At 40.5% G+C, this 18,823-nt stretch overlaps 1 protein-coding gene across 1 annotated transcript in view; it reads left to right on the top strand.

The window, feature by feature from the left end:
• Positions 1-18,823, top strand: part of ralgapa2 (Ral GTPase activating protein catalytic subunit alpha 2) — a gene marked incomplete at its 5' end in the record, with an annotated part of 100,170 nt that overhangs the window by 61,653 nt on the left and 19,694 nt on the right. The window contains 6 exon segments of the mRNA XM_079262309.1: positions 619-1,447; positions 3,057-3,128; positions 9,487-9,610; positions 9,699-9,854; positions 12,639-12,797; positions 14,502-14,629. Coding sequence (XP_079118435.1) covers positions 619-1,447; positions 3,057-3,128; positions 9,487-9,610; positions 9,699-9,854; positions 12,639-12,797; positions 14,502-14,629 — 1,468 coding nt within the window.

The following is an 18,823-nucleotide window of genomic DNA, read 5'->3' as shown; positions in this document are numbered from 1 at the left end:
TTGATGGGGGATGATGGTATTGATAGTACTGTCACAATGCAAAAGTGCATCTTCTTGTTTTTCCCACATCCCTGCAGAATAAAGCTCGGCATGCCTTTCACTTGGGAGTAAAAACCTGTGCATTTACATAAATGCAATCCATAGAGCAGAGTTCTATTCAGCAGCCTGTAAAGATGGTTGTTCTCATTAGTACTTGGCCCGTCTCAACGCTTACCTATTGTAAGAAGACTCAATGGGCTTTTCAGAGTTGTCTCTTATGATGAGATGCTACCTACTTAGAGGTGTGCTGGCTAAGCTTTTGTGAGAAATAAATAAAGTACCTCTATTAGTAATCATGAATGAGATTTGGCTTTGTGTAAAAAGAGCTAATAGAGATGATAGCATGTCTACACACAAATGTGGGGGCTTTTTAAAAATGGTTTCAAATTTGCATTGAGTAGTTTTTCTAAAAGTCGTGCTTGTGTAGGTGTTTTCTAAATCTGGCAAGGTTTTTTTTTTTTTTTCTTTTTTTTTTTTTTGTCCTTTTAACAATTATTCACATTATGCATCTTCTCTCTCGTGTTTTCCCTCAGATTTTTTCAGTAATTTAATTCCTGTTGCTTCTTTTCCTACTGACAGAAAAACGGCGTCGAAACATGGAGCTGATACCTCTGACAGCACGGATGGTCATGACTCACCTGGTCAACCATCTTGGTCATCATCCATTGAGTGGTGGACCTGCTCTTCTGCACAGTCTTGTGAGCGAAAACCATGACAACCCACATGTGGTGTCATCTGAGCTGTCCTCCGAGGTCTTTAAAAGCCCCAACCTGCAACTCTTTGTCTTCAATGACAGCACACTGGTGTCCTACCTTCAGATCCCTGCTGAGACACCCACTGTCGGACAGCCCCCCCACCCATCCTCCCAAGTCCGTGTCATTGTCCGAGACATCTCGGGCAAGTACTCATGGGATGGCACTATTTTATACTGCACTACACAAGAAGACTCTGCTGATGTGGGAGTTTTTCATGCAGCTGACCTTCAGCTTTCAAGCTCTAGCTCACATAACAGAAACCGGCCCACGTCTCCATTAAAAGGACTGTACAAAGACCATTTCTCATTCTCAGACTCCCTCTCTAACTGTTGTGAAGAGGAAGAGGTCGATGTTTTGGATACACTTTTGGAGAACCTCAGCCACAGCAGCCCAGAATGCCTTCCTCAGCCACAACTCAGGCTCAATCAGCCAGCACCGTCCCCCCATGGTATGAACTTGGAGCAAGAGAACGCCATACTGGAGGCCATTCAGCGTCAGAATCAACAGGAGGAGGAGCAAGTTAGGAGGTGGGATGCTGATGTAAGCTTTCGGGCTGCCTGCCAAAGGCAACCCTCCCACCAAGAACCAAATGCTCCTTTCTACTTCTGTCGACTGCTCCTCAATGATCTTGGCATGAACTCTTGGGACCGCAGGTATGACCAGCAGAAGTCATTGTTCTGATTTGCACTGTACAAGTGAATGAAGAGACAAATGAAATAAGTAATGGAGAGCTCTGTTACTTAGTGGTTGCTCAGTAAGCTTATTATTTACTCTGCAACCTACAACCTAAATATTGGTCAAAAACCATATAGTCTTCAGGAAAGACTACTTTCAGACAACTGGACTCACTCTTAATTTTTAAAACTTAGTGATACTGGAAATTTCATGATCTCTTAAAAATCTTCAACATCTGTATAGATAAATACCAAAAACATGCAATTTGCTCAGTCACCTAACATAAACATTTTGATTAAACATGTAAGAAAAATATTTACCCATTATTGCATACATGGTTGGCAAAAATATCAGAGCTTTACATTATTTTCTATATTTCATTAAGATAACATTACAGTCTGCTGTTTTTAGTCAGTTGAATAGCAAATAGCTGTGAATGGATGCCCTCTTTTATTTAGTGATATATCGAAGTTTCAGTATGTTTGTGTCAACATAGGATGGCATAAATTGTTCTCAAAACCAGTTGTTGATACTTGTGAGGCTGGGCAGGTTACAAAACCATCAACAAAACCTTTTAGAGTTTGAAGCTCACCAGTGAAACAACAAAATCAGGTGTGGTGAAAGCAAAAAGATCTTTCCAACAGCAAGTTTCTCTTGTGAAGGTCCATTGTACGTTGGGAAATAACACCTATATAGCCTCTGCTTGTTGGTCGTACTTTCTGAAAACTCAGGTACTCTGGTTTGGGCTGACCATTTCTGATTGATGAACTACTTAGTTCCACCACGAAGAGATTGATGAAAAGTGTTTGAGTGCTGCAGTGATCAAGTGAACTTGAAAGTTGATAAGGAAAGGGAGCCCAGCTCAGCTTGTTCTTGCTGTCTTTTGACAGGAAAAAAAAAAAGCTTTATTGCAACACAAAAACTTCTTCCCATGTGTGAAACATGAAGTCAGTGATGAGAAAATGAAAGATTATTTTACTTATTATTAGCATTTTTTTTCTTTAAATGTCCAAGTCAAGCCTCTAGTTGGAAAACTATTGTCGCAAAGGTGAATTGTGTTAGAAGGGAAGCTTCTTTTACTTTTACAGCTTACATTTTCCATGTGATGCTCTTAATAAAAGAGAGCATTAGTTATATTTATGTAGAACTAGAAGCATTACTAAAGTATCTACACATTTGAAGCATTGCTGTAACTCAGCTGTTGGCTTCTTAGTTAAAGAGAGAGCAGTACTGAAGGCAAGTTGGAGTCTGCTGTGTCTTAATCTCCTCTCCACAGGGTAAAAGTGCCCAGCTGTTTTCACTAAGGTCTACAGAGCCACATCCTTGTGGTGCTGCTCCGTAAATTAAAAGCTTACACCTCTTAATGGTGATGGTGCAACACGCACAAAGCAAATAGGAGATTGTGTTTTGCACCTGTGCCTTTTTCACTTTTGGAAATTAAAACTGTAACCCAACTTCAGCAGGAAACTTCAGTTTTCAGTGGCTTGTATGGCAATTATTGGATCTCAATTGGATGTTCATGATAATAATGTTTTATGTACAGTACTGAAAATTTCACACCTAACCAGGGCTGTTTTTGTCACACAGGAAAAGCTTCCATTTGCTGAAGAAAAACTCTAAACTTTTAAGAGAGCTGAAGAACTTGGACTCCAGACAATGGTAAAGTTTTATATTGTTTTGTTCCCATTTAAAAATTCATGTAGCTTTGTGTTTGTCTGAGATACCAGTGGACACATAATTGTCTGCAATTCAGTACCTATCCAGCCTTTTAACAAACCTGATTGGGTGAATGTTTTTCCAACAGCATTCTCCTCCATAATCTATGCTGCCCCTCCTGACTACAGCCCTCAAAGTTTACCATCATTCTTGTCCTTGTATTACTGTCTCTCTTCTTAAAATAGACTCCAAACCCAGTGCATGGCAAAGACTGGTCAGATAATGTTCTCCAGAATGGATCTTTTTTTCTCAGATGGACAGACTTCGGTTAAAATAACAACCTGCGCATAAACATGCAAAATGCCACTGTGAGGCTGGCTGTAGTGGTAGGAGAAAATTGCAGAAGCTCAGCTCTTTAACTTTGTCTTGTCTTTATTAGTCACAAAATAAAAACCATGAGTCAGCCATGCACCAGCTAGCAGTTGGACAAGCAATATCAATGGCTGCTCAATCACCACAAAAATGCTCTCTCGCGCCTGAAGCTTCTCCTCCAGCTTTATACTGGAGGCCCCTCATACAAGACAAACCAACATTAATTGACGTTCACTTTACAATTAATACAATGCCCAGATACAAAATTTACTACGTACATCAACCTGCCAGTAAAATTTAGCCAAGGCTATAAACATTCCAACATGGCTCGATATATAAATATAAAAATAGATTATTCAGAAATGATCTGTCACATGAACATGAACAGAAAACACCCCTTCAAAGTCTTTACACATGGTACATGCCATTTCACCTGCCTATAAAGGTATTTGGACACTCACCATTATGGTTCACCTACTCACTAGGAGGCATGGTCTACACCATGACAGCCACTCTTTGAGGATGTTTATTTTACTGTTTTATTTGGTTAAAAAGATTACTTAACATGGTACAAAACTGTAACAATCGCAATTTATTTAACATCAGAGGGAAACAAATTGTGCCAAAAAATACCTGCACGTCTGATGATGCAAAGAGTCCGCAGATAAGAGGGTACTTGCAGACCTGAATGAACTGTTGAGCTGAACCTGGTTGATAAATAAAAAGTATAATTCCAACAAGAGAGCTGCCAGCGGTATTATTAGAAAGAATTATGTAACTTCCCAAAAGATAATTCAACATGGGGTATGGCATTGAATTTTGGTTATTTTGAATAAACTATGCCAAATGTTTGAAGCATCTACAACAAAAAAGGGAAGGTCTGAATCAAAATGTACAAATAAACCATGGAAGTTGTCAAAATATCAGTACAGAAATGTAGCAGAGTGATTTGGAAATGCTCAACTAAAGACAGAAAACAACTAGGCAGAAAGAGGAGTGTGTGTTTGTGACCAAAGAATAAGAAGCAAGCTGAGAAATATTTAGCCAGAAAAGCCTAATTTATTAAAAGATAAACAAAAGTGGGATAACCCCTAGTACAAGACACATACCTTTAAACTCACGATCAAACATTCCTGCAAGACTGAACATGGCTCTTTTAAATGTCAGATCACTTTCAAACAAATCTTTTCTCATTAATGATCTGATTTTAGATAACAACATTGACTGTCTCTTTTTAACTGAAACCTGGCTTGGTGCAGATGCACAAATTGTTCTCACTGAAGCTTCGCCCCCCAATTTTAATTTTACCAGAGGAGGTAAAAAAGGTGGTGGAACAGCTTCAATTATGCAACAATCATTATCAGCACAAATATTATCCCTGCAAAGCTATTCTTCATTTGAACAACACTCGTTTGTTGTCAATAATCCACCTGTTTTTATCAGCACTATTTATAGGCCACCAAATCCTCCTTCTTGTTTTATTAAAGAATTTTCTGATTTCATATCAATCATACATCTTAGATATAATATGATTTTAATAACTAGTGATTTTAGCCTTCACATTGATAACAGTGGCGATCCTTATGCCAGAGAGTTTTTAAACATTTTAAACAATATGGGTTTTAAACAGCATGTTACACAGCCTGCCCACAACAGAGGACACACCTTGGACTTGGTCATAACTTATGGCCTGACCACTGGTGTGTCCTCTGTTGTTGACCTGGCTGTGTCAGACCACTACTGTGTGTTTTTTAACATCACCAGCTCTATAAAACAGGACGCTTCAGTGAGGACTGTGAGAAGGCGATATATTACTTCTGAAGTGGCTGCAAATTTTATTAATATTTTATCTAGAACTCCAGCTCAGATTTTTCCTGCATCATGTGATTTTATTGTCGACCATTTTAACAACAAATTAAAGTCGGCAATTAACTCAGCAGCTCCAGTTAAAACAAAAATATGAAGAACTAAATTCAGAACACCATGGAGAAATGAGGAAATAAAAGAGTTAAAGCGAAGCTGCAGGAGAGCAGAGAGGAAATGGAGGAAAACAAAACTAACAATCCATCAGGATATTTTAAAGGAACAACTTAAAATTTATAATAACAAAATCAAACTGGAAAGAACACTATTTTTCAAACATCATCACAGATAACAAAAATAATCAAAAATTTCTTTTTAAAACCATTGATATTTTAATGAACACAGATAGCAACAAGCCCTCCATGCAGCCATCAGACGCTGCATGTGAGGACTTTGCAGACCACTTCAGAAGTAAGATCAATGCTATTAGATCCAATCTTTTATCTCAGCATAATGTTGATTTTAATCGATCTGAAGCATTGTTTTTATCTGAGGAAACACTGGAGAGTTTTGTTCTGGTTGATGCACAGATGCTTGGTCGAGTTTTCTCCCAGCTAAATCCAACAACCTGCCTTTTAGACCCGATTTCCACATCGCTTTTAAAAACTTTTTATGGTTTCTTTGAGTGTGAGCTTTTAGACATAGTAAACTACTCTCTTCAGATGGGTGTCTTCCCTTCTGCTTTTAAAACGGCGGTGGTAAGGCCCCTTCTGAAGAAGAGTGGCTTAGATCCAAACATGGTTGATAATTACCGACCTGTATCCAACTTACCGTTTTTAAGTAAAATAATAGAAAAAGTTGTTTTTACTCAATTACACAAGTTTTTGAATAAACACAACATTTTAGAAAAATGTCAATCTGGTTTTAGGACTAACCACAGTACGGAGACGGCCCTCTTAAAGATTGTTAGTGACCTTAGATCTAGCCTGGACTCACAGAAACGTTCTGTTCTTGTTCTACTGGATCTTAGTGCCGCATTCGATACAGTAGATCATCAGATTTTATTGAACAGGCTCAGAAGTCTGGTGGGCCTCTCAGGGATTGCTCTTAAGTGGTTTCATTCCTACCTCTCGGATCGACAATTTTTTGTAAGTATGGATACATGCTCCTCACGAACCTATGAAATAAAATGTGGGGTTCCCCAAGGATCAATTTTAGGCCCGTTACTTTTTAACCTGTATATGTTACCACTTGGGGACGTCATCAGGAGACACGGCGTTGATTTTCACAGCTATGCCGTTGATACACAGCTTTACATCGCCGGGTCCCCTGATGACTTAGAGCCACTGAATGTTCTTTTAAATTGTATTTCAGATATAAAGTCATGGATGGCAGCAAACTTTTTACAGCTCAACCAGGACAAAACTGAAGTTTTAATTATCGGTCCTGAAGGCAAGAGAGAGATCCTTTTATCAAAATTGCAACATTTTAATCCCTCCCAGTGTGTGAGAAATTTGGGTGTTCTTCTTGACTCTGAGCTGGATTTTATTCCACACATAAAAAATGTAACAAAAACAGGTTTTTATCATCTAAAAAATATTGCCAGAGTCTGCCCATTTCTCTCTCTTGCCAGCACAGAGGTGCTGATGCATGCTTTTATTTCCAGTAGATTAGATTACTGTAACGCCCTGCTCTCTGGTCTTCCTAAAAAGTCTCTTTCCAGCCTACAATTACTACAGAATTCAGCGGCACGAGTTCTAACGAGGACTAGAGGGCGGGAATACGTTACACCAGTTTTAAAATCGCTGCATTGGCTTCCTGTGCGCTTCAGGATTGATTTTAAGATTCTTTTACTTGTTTATAAATGCCTAAATGGTCTTGGGCCTTCTTATTTATCTGACCTTCTTTTTAATTATGAGCCTTCGCGGACCCTGAGGTCCTCCTGTACTGGCCTTTTAGTGGTTCCTAAAGTCAGAACTAAGACATACGGTGAGACCTCTTTCCATTGTTATGGTCCTCGACTGTGGAACAGCCTGCCAGAGAGCCTCAGGGCCGCGGAGACTGTTGATGTTTTTAAGAAGAGGCTCAAGACACACCTTTTTAGCTTAGCATTTAACTGAATTTTATTTTACTTTATTTACTTATCTTAATTTACCTAATTTATTCATTTATTTATTTTTAAAATGTTTTATTAGATTTCTTATTTTTAATACATTATTGTAAAGTCCTTCTATGTATATATGTATATTTTCTTTTATTGTTGCTCTTATTTCTTACTGCTTCTTAAGGTTATTCATCTTCTGGTTTTAACTCCAGTGTTTTCCTTATGGGGATCCAGCACGCTGGGGGCCCTGCCTGTTTGGTCTGGGGGCTGTTGTCATGATGACCGCTGCTGTTTGGGTGGCGCGGGGTCCAGCACTGCAGCTTCACGGCTGCGGGGTGGCCCCGTTGCTGCCTGGGAGTTGTGCGGTTGCTGTGGCAGCGGCCCCTATGAGCATGCGGGGGACTGGCTCCTGGTGTGGATGGATCCCGAGGTATTGTTTCCTCACATCAGCACCAAGTCAGAATTTTTATCACTTACTTAATGTTTTTAGTTGTTTTATTAACCAGAATTCAGTTAAAGAGACAGTATTCAGGGAATGATGTTTTTCGGGGAATGTGGGTAAGTTCTTTGCTCTATGTCCTTGTGTGTGTGTGTGTGTGTGTGTGTGTGTGTGTGTGTGTGTGTGTGTGTGTGGAAAGAGCTTGTGTCTATTTTTTTTAAATGCCTTTTTATCCACTGTTTGTTTTAATCCTTATGACTTGATTTTATCCTGTAAAGCACTTTGTGTTGCCTGAGGCATGAAAAGTGCTCAAGAAATAAAGTTTGATTTGATTTGATAAAGAGAAGTAGTCATGGACTGCGGATGGCATACAGGTAATGATTAGTGACGAATCACCAATCTGCATTGGGGAAACCAATGATGCAACAATTTTTGTTTGGTGCAGGATGAAGAAAATGAAGAATTTTTTTTGTTTTGGGTTGGTTTTTTTTGTTGGTTTTTTTATTTTTTATTTTCTTAGTCCAAACTTTGTTTCATTGATGATGTTGATTTATAAGATGATAATGCAGGTTGCCATCAAATTCAAACAATAATATTCATAAAAAAATTATTCAACCTGTTCACATTTGGCATTAACATCCATTCTGGTCACATCTGGATTCAGCCAAATGCAAGTCTGAACAAAGTCGAGATGGACTGAGGATTTGTTAGATGATTACTGCCACAGGAAAGTCCAATACACATGAAAAGAATCTGTCCTGTGGATGCAGTTTTGGACTACCCATTTACTTTTTGTGACTCCATACAAACAGTGGTTTTCCCAACCAAGTGTTATCACATTCTTTAGCTTTCTCTAAATATACAACCCATAAAAAGCAGTGTCAAATTGGCCACAGCTACAGACTCATTTCAAATGATACTAAAGCAACCAGGGAATATATTGAAGCATTATTTTATATGTGCACCCAGTGATAATCGAAAAGAGCTGATGGCCCACTGTTCAGCTGTCAGCTTTCTTACAGCTTGCTACAGGGTAGTATGATGGAGATGTACTGACACTAACCTATGTAACATCCCAAATTATTATCACCTCTTACAGGGAATTTGTTATAGATCTGAGCTTTTTTTTTTTTTTAATTTACTTAAATAATATAGACACAAATGTGACTCAGGAAAATGTTAAACATTTCCTGATAAAAAGTAAAATTTTTGCTTACTCAAGTTGAAATCTTATAGAATTTGTGCTGCCATAAAAGCCAGAGGAGTTGCAAAAGTGCTTGTTGAACTTGATTTTTTATTAATCATTTTACTTGATTAATCAAATTACTTGATATAATTTTCCTCCCAAAATAAGATGAGAAAAAGCATATTTTATAAACCCTGAACGTTCAGCTGAAATAGTTCGATAACATGTCTGTCGTCTATTTTGTCATGTGTCTTTATATCTAAAATAGCAAAATGAGCATCACTCCAACAGTGTTCATTCTGTCAGGTTTTGGGTCTTTTCATCCTCGGTGTCAAAGCATTTTCATTTAATGTGGCTAAAACAGTCTCCAGCTTTTCAAGTTCTCTCACATTTTCAAAAGCAACTGCTGTGTTGTTTTTCTCATTTAATGTTTTCTTCCCTGTGTTTTATTCTGTAGTCGGGAGACACACAAGATTGCTGTGTTCTACATTAGAGAAGGCCAAGAAGATAAGTGCTCCATCCTGTCTAACAGTGCAGGCAGCCAGTCTTATGAAGACTTTGTATCTGGACTCGGATGGGAGGTGCAAATAATCGCTGAATCTATATTTGCAACCTAAATACAGATTCCCATTTAGTGTACACCAAATTGTGCAATCTGTGATCTTACAGGTGGATCTGACCACACACTGCGGCTTTATGGGAGGCCTCCAGAAGAATGGCAGCACTGGCCTAACGGCTCCTTACTATGCTACCTCCACTGTGGAAGTCATTTTTCACGTATCCACGCGAATGCCATCTGACTCTGATGACTGCCTCACCAAAAAGGTAAAACAATCACTAAAAATAATATATAATAAAAACTAATAGAAATATATATCTATATATATATATATATATATATATGTATATGTGTGTGTGTGTGTGTGTGTGTATATATATATATATATATATATATTTTTTTTTTTTTTTTTCCCCCAAAGTCTGTGTTGTGATACATTTTCAGCAGTCCCACCTGTCTCTGGAAAATGGCTTATGACATGAACCATAGCCAACCATCAGTACTGAACATATCAGGAAAACAGTGTAGATGCTTCTTTGCACATTTGCTGCAGTGAAATGGCTACACAGCCATGCCTGTCCACAGCAGACTGGTATTGTAGCCGTCAGCTCTGTGTTAAGCTGTGATCAGGAGGTGTGACTCCAGAGTACGGGCATTGATTAGTAACCCTGGTCAGGAAGGCCTGAGGAGTACAGAATCGCAGGCGCGTGAGTGAAGAGAGGGCATGTGCTGCTGTGGTAATGACTATGATTCTGCCAGCTCCTGCCCCCCTCCCTGTGTGCTGTGACCAGGGCCTGGATTCAGCCATTAGCTCTCCCTGCTAGGGCAGGCGCCGGCCGGATGCCGGCAGGATCCTTTTATCCAATTCCTGCTGCCGCCACAGGAGCAATCGATTGGCTTCTGCAGTGGGATTCCAAGCCGTAGTGTAGCAGTAGCAGTTAGCACGAAGAAATGAGCCTCAAGGCCCCTGCCCGCACTGCCAATCTTCTCATACAGTACCCTGCTGGGGAGGGAAATTCATCAGGCTCTCCTCATATCTAACCACAATACTGCCTTCAACTGACTCTACACCTTTCCATTTCACAAATGATAGACTATTCATTCTAAACTCATCCTGAACCTGTTCTTATGGCCCCATAAATTAGAGAAAAGATTTAGACTTATCCTGACCAGAGTGAGGCACTGGAGGGGTTGCCATCCCCAGAGCGGATGGTGGTGTGGTTCCTTTTCATTTCACCACCAACTTATAATTACTTTCGCTCACTTTGCACACATCCCCTTGCCACAGGTCCGACCAAAATTGGCAGGCTAGCTGCTGGTGCCAATGCTTTAGAAAAAGTTGGAAGGTAAAGGAAAAAAGAAATTGGTACGAGAAACAAGCTTTGTCTGTGTCCAAGTAGGATGTTTCTCTGTCAATTAAAATAAAAATAACACTTAGTCCAGCAGGCACCTATTTTTCTCCCTGTAACCATAGAAGCATAGTGTGGGGGGGAGAATCCGATGGGGTAGCTCTTTCTGAGGAAACACTGGAGAGTTTTGTTCCCCCCCCCCCCCCCCCCACCACCACCACCACCACCACCATCCCAAAAGGAAAAAAAAAAGTAAATGGAGAAAACCATGCATTCCTCAATCCAATTGTGAATTTCAGGGCAGCACAAGCTGCAGCAGTAGCAGCTGGCTTCAGTAATACGGTTATAGAAGTGACCTGCAGGGTTGGGGTCAGGCCATGTAGACTTGTGTGTGTGAAAGAGAGAGAGATAGACGGGTGCCTTAGCTATAACACTCGCCCCGAGGCATTACAGCTTAACTGTGCTGCTGCAGGTTGTTTTTATAAGGAGCCTCTTTTGTTCTGGGGTTCTGTGGTTTTCTGTTTCCATATATATGTAGCCCATTGGCTGGGTGGGAGGTCAAAGAGGGATAATTGGACAAGAGCCTCTGACTTGAATCACATTTTATTAAAGAAGTCCCAAACATTTGGATGTGATTAACTAGGGGTAAATAGATTGGTTCAGAAGATGATTGACTCGAACATAAGCATCCTCATTAAACTTGTCATTCAGCTCATCCAAACGCTAATATCTTAACCCAAATTAACATCCCAGTGTCTTCTGCAATTGCATATTCAACACTTTCTCTGAAATTGTCCCAGTGACTGACCTGCTTGGTACCTGCTGATCCTTGGACAGACAGACTGAACTGACAAGCTTCAGTAATCAGCATGCCGTGGATTTGTTTAAGATTACCGTATTACCATAATTAAGGGCTTATAATAGAATGTGCTAATTGCATTTTTTGGTGGCAAGGGCATGCTTCTTAATGGCTCATTAGGCCAACAGTACATGGACAGATGTTTGCTTCTGAGTAGAGGCCTACTTTTCAACATCCATGATACTCCAAAAATGTGAAGGGGTGCTTGGTTCGACATCACTGGACTCCCAGCTAATAACTCATTTTTATTCGTCAGAGAATATAATGTAGCTGTGCTCATCTGTTTTAGTTTGCAACAGGGAAACCTGTTTACCTTGTTTTTTAAACTAGCATCTGACAATTTCCTGTCATTTAAGTGCTTCTTGTCCTGGCCAGTTTCATTTGTGTTTGTGAATAGAGTGGAAATGGGAAGCAATTTATTCCCTGATGGGAAAGGTTAATTGGATTTGAATTACTTCGTTTTAAAATGCTCAGTTTTGGCTATTTTGTGTTTGCTATTTGAATTTGTAATGAAAAAGAAATATATAAAAAGTGTTGCAAGCAGAAGCAAGACCTTGATTTAAAACGCAGTTTGCACCTGTTGCATGCCGTGATGAACATCGGTTCACTTTTTTCTGACATTACTTACCGGTAAATAATTCTTTATTAGCTGTTATTTCATTCCCAATCTCTCTTCTCCAACAATTAACTCCTCAGTCTCCGAGAGGTTAAGTGTAGACTGGATAAACAAAGTGTCATGCAATAATCCACTTAAATTTGTGTTCCTGTTATCATCACCAAAGCAGTGGAAATTACATGTACTTGCAAGGCCCTTGATTAGGCTGATTTTGTTTGTCTGGCAGCTGCGTCACCTGGGCAATGATGAGGTGCACATTGTGTGGTCTGAGCACACCAGGGACTATCGACGTGGCATCATCCCAACTGACTTTGGAGATGTGCTCATTATCATTTACCCAATGAAGAACCACATGTATTTCATCCAGATCATGAAGAAACCCCAGGTAAGACACTGTTGAGACCACAGTTCCCTTTTTTCACAGTGACCATTTTAACTTGTCACTGCAGGGAAAGCACAGGTGTATTAATGACCTCTGCTCTCAGCTTTGGGGAAAGTCCTGCTCTTGCCCATGCTGTTTCGCTTTGATGGCTCACCGTGACACCTTATGGAAGTGAGCTATCATTAATTCCCCTTCTACGTTCCCTACTGTGACAAGCTAAATTGTATTTCATGAAAAAGGACTGTGATCAATCCAGCACTGTGGTCTTTTCTTTTTTTTTTCCAGTCTGTTTATGAGTTAATGCAGTCCTTCTTTCTGTTCAGACTTTGCTCTGAATTTTTAAGGTTATTTCTGCTGCTGTTTCCTGTCTGAAGGCTCTCAGACCCCCCCACACACACACACACTCCAGCAGTGCATTATTACCCACACTGTGGGTATGTGCTCTCAGAAATGGTTACTGCCCTTTGTGTGCTAGCTTTCATCTTGGTTGCTCCATGGTACTGCTCTCAATGTGTGGCCTCCCAGAGGACAATGTTTTTTTCTTTACTTTTTTTTTTTTTTTTTTTTACTTGTGATGGTTTGTTTCAGCTGTTCAGATATATCCATAACACTTTTAACATGAATATTTTTCAAGTAACGTAATAACCTTGTTTTTTCTTTTCAATGTGTTTTCCCTGTAATGATAGCTTACTCGAAATGCTTGTTTTTAGTTAGTCTTCATTTTATGGGAATATACCACTACAATGAAAGAACAAATTAAATCCAAGTTCATCTTAATATTTACTGTGTTTGATCTGTGTCCTGACTTAGATACTACTTTAGTGTGTGTTTTGTCATGTTTATCAGTCACTCTTTGAGAACCAAGCTTTACTTTACTGGTATAAATGATGACAGTACCAATTTATTATCGTCAATCAAATGCTTAAAGTATGCGTATCCTAAAGCTAAAGTTTCAACATGAAATGGTTTATCTTTGGAGTAAATTTGCAGGCTTTGACAAAAAATAAGTGAGTTTTTAGCTGAACCAAAATACATTAAATAAATACAAAGGCTTCGTCCCAACCACATTCTTGGCAAGTCAGCCATTTATAGAAAACTACATACAAGTCAAATAAGCTGTTAAACAATCTGCTTTTTGTATTTTTTTCTTAACAAACTTCATACATTCATATCATCTCTGGAAAAGGTGTTTATTCCTAAGTTTAGCTTGAGCAGTTCGACTCCCTGAACTGCCAAGTTAAAGACAGCAGGACCTTTTGGATAGACTTTGACATTCACGTCAACTTCCAGGTCAATGACTATTGAGCTTCAGTGATTAAGGGCCCCCTTCCAATATGCATGAACAGACGCGTGTACCCACACACACTCAGGCTGTTGCTAAAATTCATATTGCCTCTTTGTATTTGTTCAGCAGCTCAGTATGAAGGCATTGTGTAGTATTGATTGTCATTTTAATTTCATTTACCTAACATTGATTCACATTAGATATGTGTGCTTGTCATGCAAAGTTAGGTAAAATCCAATTTCAACTTGAACCCTTGCCCTAAACAGATGGAGGAACCGTTTGAAAACAAAAACAGGAAGGTTTTTAATCTATCATTATTTTTGCTTGCATATGATGAGACTCCAATTAACTTATTAACTTTAGAACAGTCTCTGATTTTCTTTCTGTTCTTGACAATGCTCTTTTTATTCTGAATTTTCTAGGTTCCTTTCTTTGGACCTCTGTTTAATGGCGCCATTGTCACTGGGACACTGTTGCCAAGCTTGGTGCGGGCCACCTGTATCAATGCCAGCAGAGCTGTCAAGTCCCGCCTGACTCTCTACCAGAGCTTGTATCCTTTACACTTCAGACCGTCTGCTTCCGTTATTTGTCACCATCCCGTACAGGAATAACTCATAGGAATGCAGCAGTTCTTACAATACCAGCCTCTACATACACTAATGGCTCAGATCATGAAGCCTGTCATTTTGCCACATTTTTTTCTGATGATCCCAACCCATGCGCGACGTCAGTGGGTTCACTTTTTCTGCGAGGGGGCAAAAACCCCTTCTGGGTAAATTCATGGGGACATGTGGCGTGCATGTCATGTTAGGCAGTGTACACAGCTGAGTGCTGACAGTGATCTTTATGGGCTACCTGATTTACATACAGCTATTAGACCGGAGCTGTTTCACAGCCTGCAGCAAAATGGGAGGTTGTGGGCCTGTTTTGGGTAGGAGCGCAGATAATGTGTCATCATCTATCACGAGCGTTTTATGGATGAAAAGGAGAGCCAAAATAAAAAGCACCATGAACAAATAAGTGTGTGTAGGCACAAGCGCACTGACACACACACACTTGCTCGCATCCCTCCACCCATTCCACAGTATGCCGTTAAGAGCCTGACTCCAGCTGTAGTTGTCAGTTGGTTTAAAGAGAGTGTAATTACCAATGGAGATGAATTAGCATGTGAATGCCAGCAGCACAGAGTTGGGGGGTGAAACGGGGGCAGAATCGGGATGGCCCCTTGAGGGGGAAACCTGATCTCCCCTTAACACCCAACTCTTCCTCGGACAGCATGTACAGCACCGCCTCACCAGAACCACGCTGTCCCTCTGGCGGTTGCTATAGAAACCTCCCCCAAGGATGATTTATTTGGGATGAAAACTACTATATTTAGCTCCTATTTCTGGCATATTTCAACTTGCTGTTTTTAAAGTATTACCGGGTCCATGTGCCACTGACATTAGCAGTACAGGATTTAAATCCTTGATCATACTTCAGCAGACAGACGTGTGTAAGTATGCATCTGTCTGTATGTGTTTCACAATGCATCACATCGCATGGCCCCCCAACCCAATATCACGCTGTGTCTGTGTGTCCCTTGGGGCATCCTGAGTGACAGATGTCTGTTACCCAACGCCAAGTGAATTAGCCCAGTGTGATTCTCCATGCTAGAGGGGGAGCAGCCATAGGCCTGCTTGCCTCTGTGAGCCTAAGGGAGTGGTGGAGTTGATGGAGAGGGAGGTGAGTCTACGCTGGGCCACAAAGCCTAACCTGGCATTCCTTAGCAGGGACCAGTCAGCACAAAGACACAATCTATGAGAGGAGATAAGCTCTGGCACTAATCAGCTGCCAGGCCTCATGTACTCCAAGAGGAAAGATGAATGAGTGGTGCCAGGATGAGTATGTGCATGTCTGTCTGCAGAGCTACAATTCCTGTGAGGACAGTGACAATAATGTTGAAGCAAAATGGAAAAGAAAAGTACTTGGTGTCATGTTAAGATTGTAAATTTCTTTAGAGAGTTTGTTTTACTGAATGTCCTGAAAGGAAAAGTGTCCAGCTGTGGCCTGAGCTTGAAACAAAATGATGCCTTCAGTTACTCCTGCTTTCTTCAGTTGTTTCTTTTTGCCTCTTAGGAAATGCAGCTTATCTGTCGCGCAGTGGAACAATGACCCACCGTCTTTTTTTTTTTTTTTTTTTTTTTTTTTTTTTTTAAAGGGTGTTTTCTTTTTCTTTCTTTTTGGTGCAAGATGAAAATCCTCATCCTTAGTTTACCCCTTCACAATGCCTTAACAATCCACAGCCTGCTCTCCGCCTGTGAGGCCACTCTCCAAAGTAATTAGTTGAATATTTCTTCAAAGAGAAGCTATATGACCCCTGTGTGTCCAGATAAAAGGCCAGTATGGCTCTGTAGCCCCCTCTTTTGCTCCGTCACAAGGCTGGAGAGGACTCCAGCAGTCTGCTGCAACGCTCGCAGAATCTCTCAAGCTAATAGGATTTGATATTGAAAAATGACCACCAGCAACATTGTAGGAAAATACACACAGATGGGCAACAGGAGTGTTTTTCAGGTGGATAGTACCCCTTTCTATCTCCCTCACATTATACCCTTCATCTGTCCCTGTTTCCCTTCCTCTCACACTGATTTGTTAAATCTGCACAGCTGCATCTGCTTTCTTGCATCACGTACACCCATTAATGTCAGTTATAATTTTTGTCAGTTTCTTATCTCCGAACACATTGGCCTCATACAGTAAGCATCATTTCACAAGTCTCTTACAGACAGCTCATAATGTATCATTTATTATTTATATGCATGATGGAAAATGCAGCTGGTCTGGCATTGTGGTTTGAGTGTATTCTCTGGAACTCATCTCTCCCTTCACAGCAGCTTTTTTTTTTTTTTTTCAAAACTTATGATCAAAGCATGTTCAACCTAAAAAGATTTTTTTAAGTTATTACCACTTTGTTCTAATGAAGCATATAACCCATCTAAAAAAAATGTATGGCGTTTTGGTTTTGAAGACTAGTTTGTCACCTGAATTTAGACTGGAAGACCTCGGTGTCCGATTCCATTTGCTGTATGAAGAAGGTCCCTCATACTGTCACTATAAAATAATGTCCTCATCCAGAAGGTTGGATTCATTTCTTTCTTCAACAAGCACTTGAGTTTGATGTGCCGTCCATCACTCTTTGTGATGGGGATATTGTTAAAGGTAAAAATGGTCCTGGTGTGTGTGTGTGTGTGTGTGTGTGTGTGTGTGTTTTTGGAGATGGCAAGTTACTAATAGGTGAGACAATTCGAAACTGACCTTGATTCAGAGACATAGCCTCCCTACTGGACAGAATCAATATTTTTTGCACACTGCCCTTAGTCCCCATCCTCTGCTCTGACACACAAGTAAACGCACACACACGCTGATCCATCTCCAGGCAGCAATCAATAACCATAATCTGTTTCTGCCCATCGCCAGTCATGCGAGCCAGGCTTTTAGGTGACGTGTGTGTGTGTGTGTGTGTGTGTGGGAGAGAGAGAAGAGAGGTAGATTTGATCCTTTCATTGGAAGCCAGTAAGCTGCTAAAGTCTGTCATGTTTCCCCACAAAACTCACGTGAGCATATCTACAGTCCTCCATGTTCATAGGCTGAAACAAGATGTGCACAATTCCAAAAGATGTAAAGTGGAAACATAATGGATGTCATATCCTTCGCACACTCCTTTGTGTCCCCAAACTCCCATCATAATTATTACACTCACTGCATTGACAGTGACATGTTCTCACACCCCTTCTGAGCAAGTTTTTGTCCCACTCTCACCCTGTCTTTGTTTGAACAGGGCATGGCCTTTTGTATACTGTAAGATTCTTCACCTAGCAGAGATGAAAGTGTGCCTGTATGCATGATAGGGTGTCATGAATGGGATCTGCCATGTTAGCATTGTCTCGCATGAATTATTTAGCATCGTTGATAGGTCTAATTTGCCAGCTGTTGTAGCATAACTGTCAGCAGCCTCATAGATAATACTCAGCAGCGTATATCACTATGGAACACAGTGCTTGACTGGGCACAGTGAGACGCCTGGCTAGACATTATATCCTGGAACCATGCAGTGGTCTGTGCTGATGTGAGTTTAACTCGCCAACTTCCTGTTTCATTGGAGACACAGTTGACAGTCATTTTTGTTACCTATAAAAAGTACTCCAGACTTGTTGAACCATTTATAAGTGTCTAAAAGTGTTATGTTGATGTAAAAGTTTAATTAGAGAAAATAAGCAGTTGAATTTGTTGTAAGTTGGGAGTTGAGTTGAGTTTGTTTGGTTTTGAAGGTTTCCTGCTTGAAGTTGGCAGGGCTAGCTAGGGCGTTGGCTGGCATTGGCTTTGATAGGGTGGTTGAGAGTTTACGCATTATTTGGGGGGCTAGTAGAAAAGGAGGGGTCTCTCCCCCTCTGAATGTTTTAACCTAATCCCATTATCAGTGTAGCGCACTGCCTCCCATCTCTTCCCCTCCTTATCCCTGCCCCCTCCCACCCTTCTCTCCAGCTGACCAGCTGTTCCTGCCGGGACTCACGACAATGTCCGATGTGTTCAGATCACTGAGTACCCCCCCCCCCTTTTTTTTTTTTTCCCTAATACACACTTGCACACAAATGAACCAAGCACAGACCATGCACAACCAAAGCAATTGCCAAGCCCATTGCTGAAGCAGGAAGGCCTAGAGGGAGGAGGGTGTTAGCTTGGGAAGGGGTGCGGAGGGGGCAAGCAC

This window comes from Telmatherina bonti, assembly GCF_933228915.1.
Source record: "Telmatherina bonti genome assembly, chromosome: 22".
NCBI classification, from domain to species: Eukaryota; Metazoa; Chordata; class Actinopteri; order Atheriniformes; family Telmatherinidae; genus Telmatherina; species Telmatherina bonti.
The sequence above is the reverse complement of the archived record's forward strand: the minus strand, read 5'-3'. Positions and strand labels throughout refer to the sequence as shown.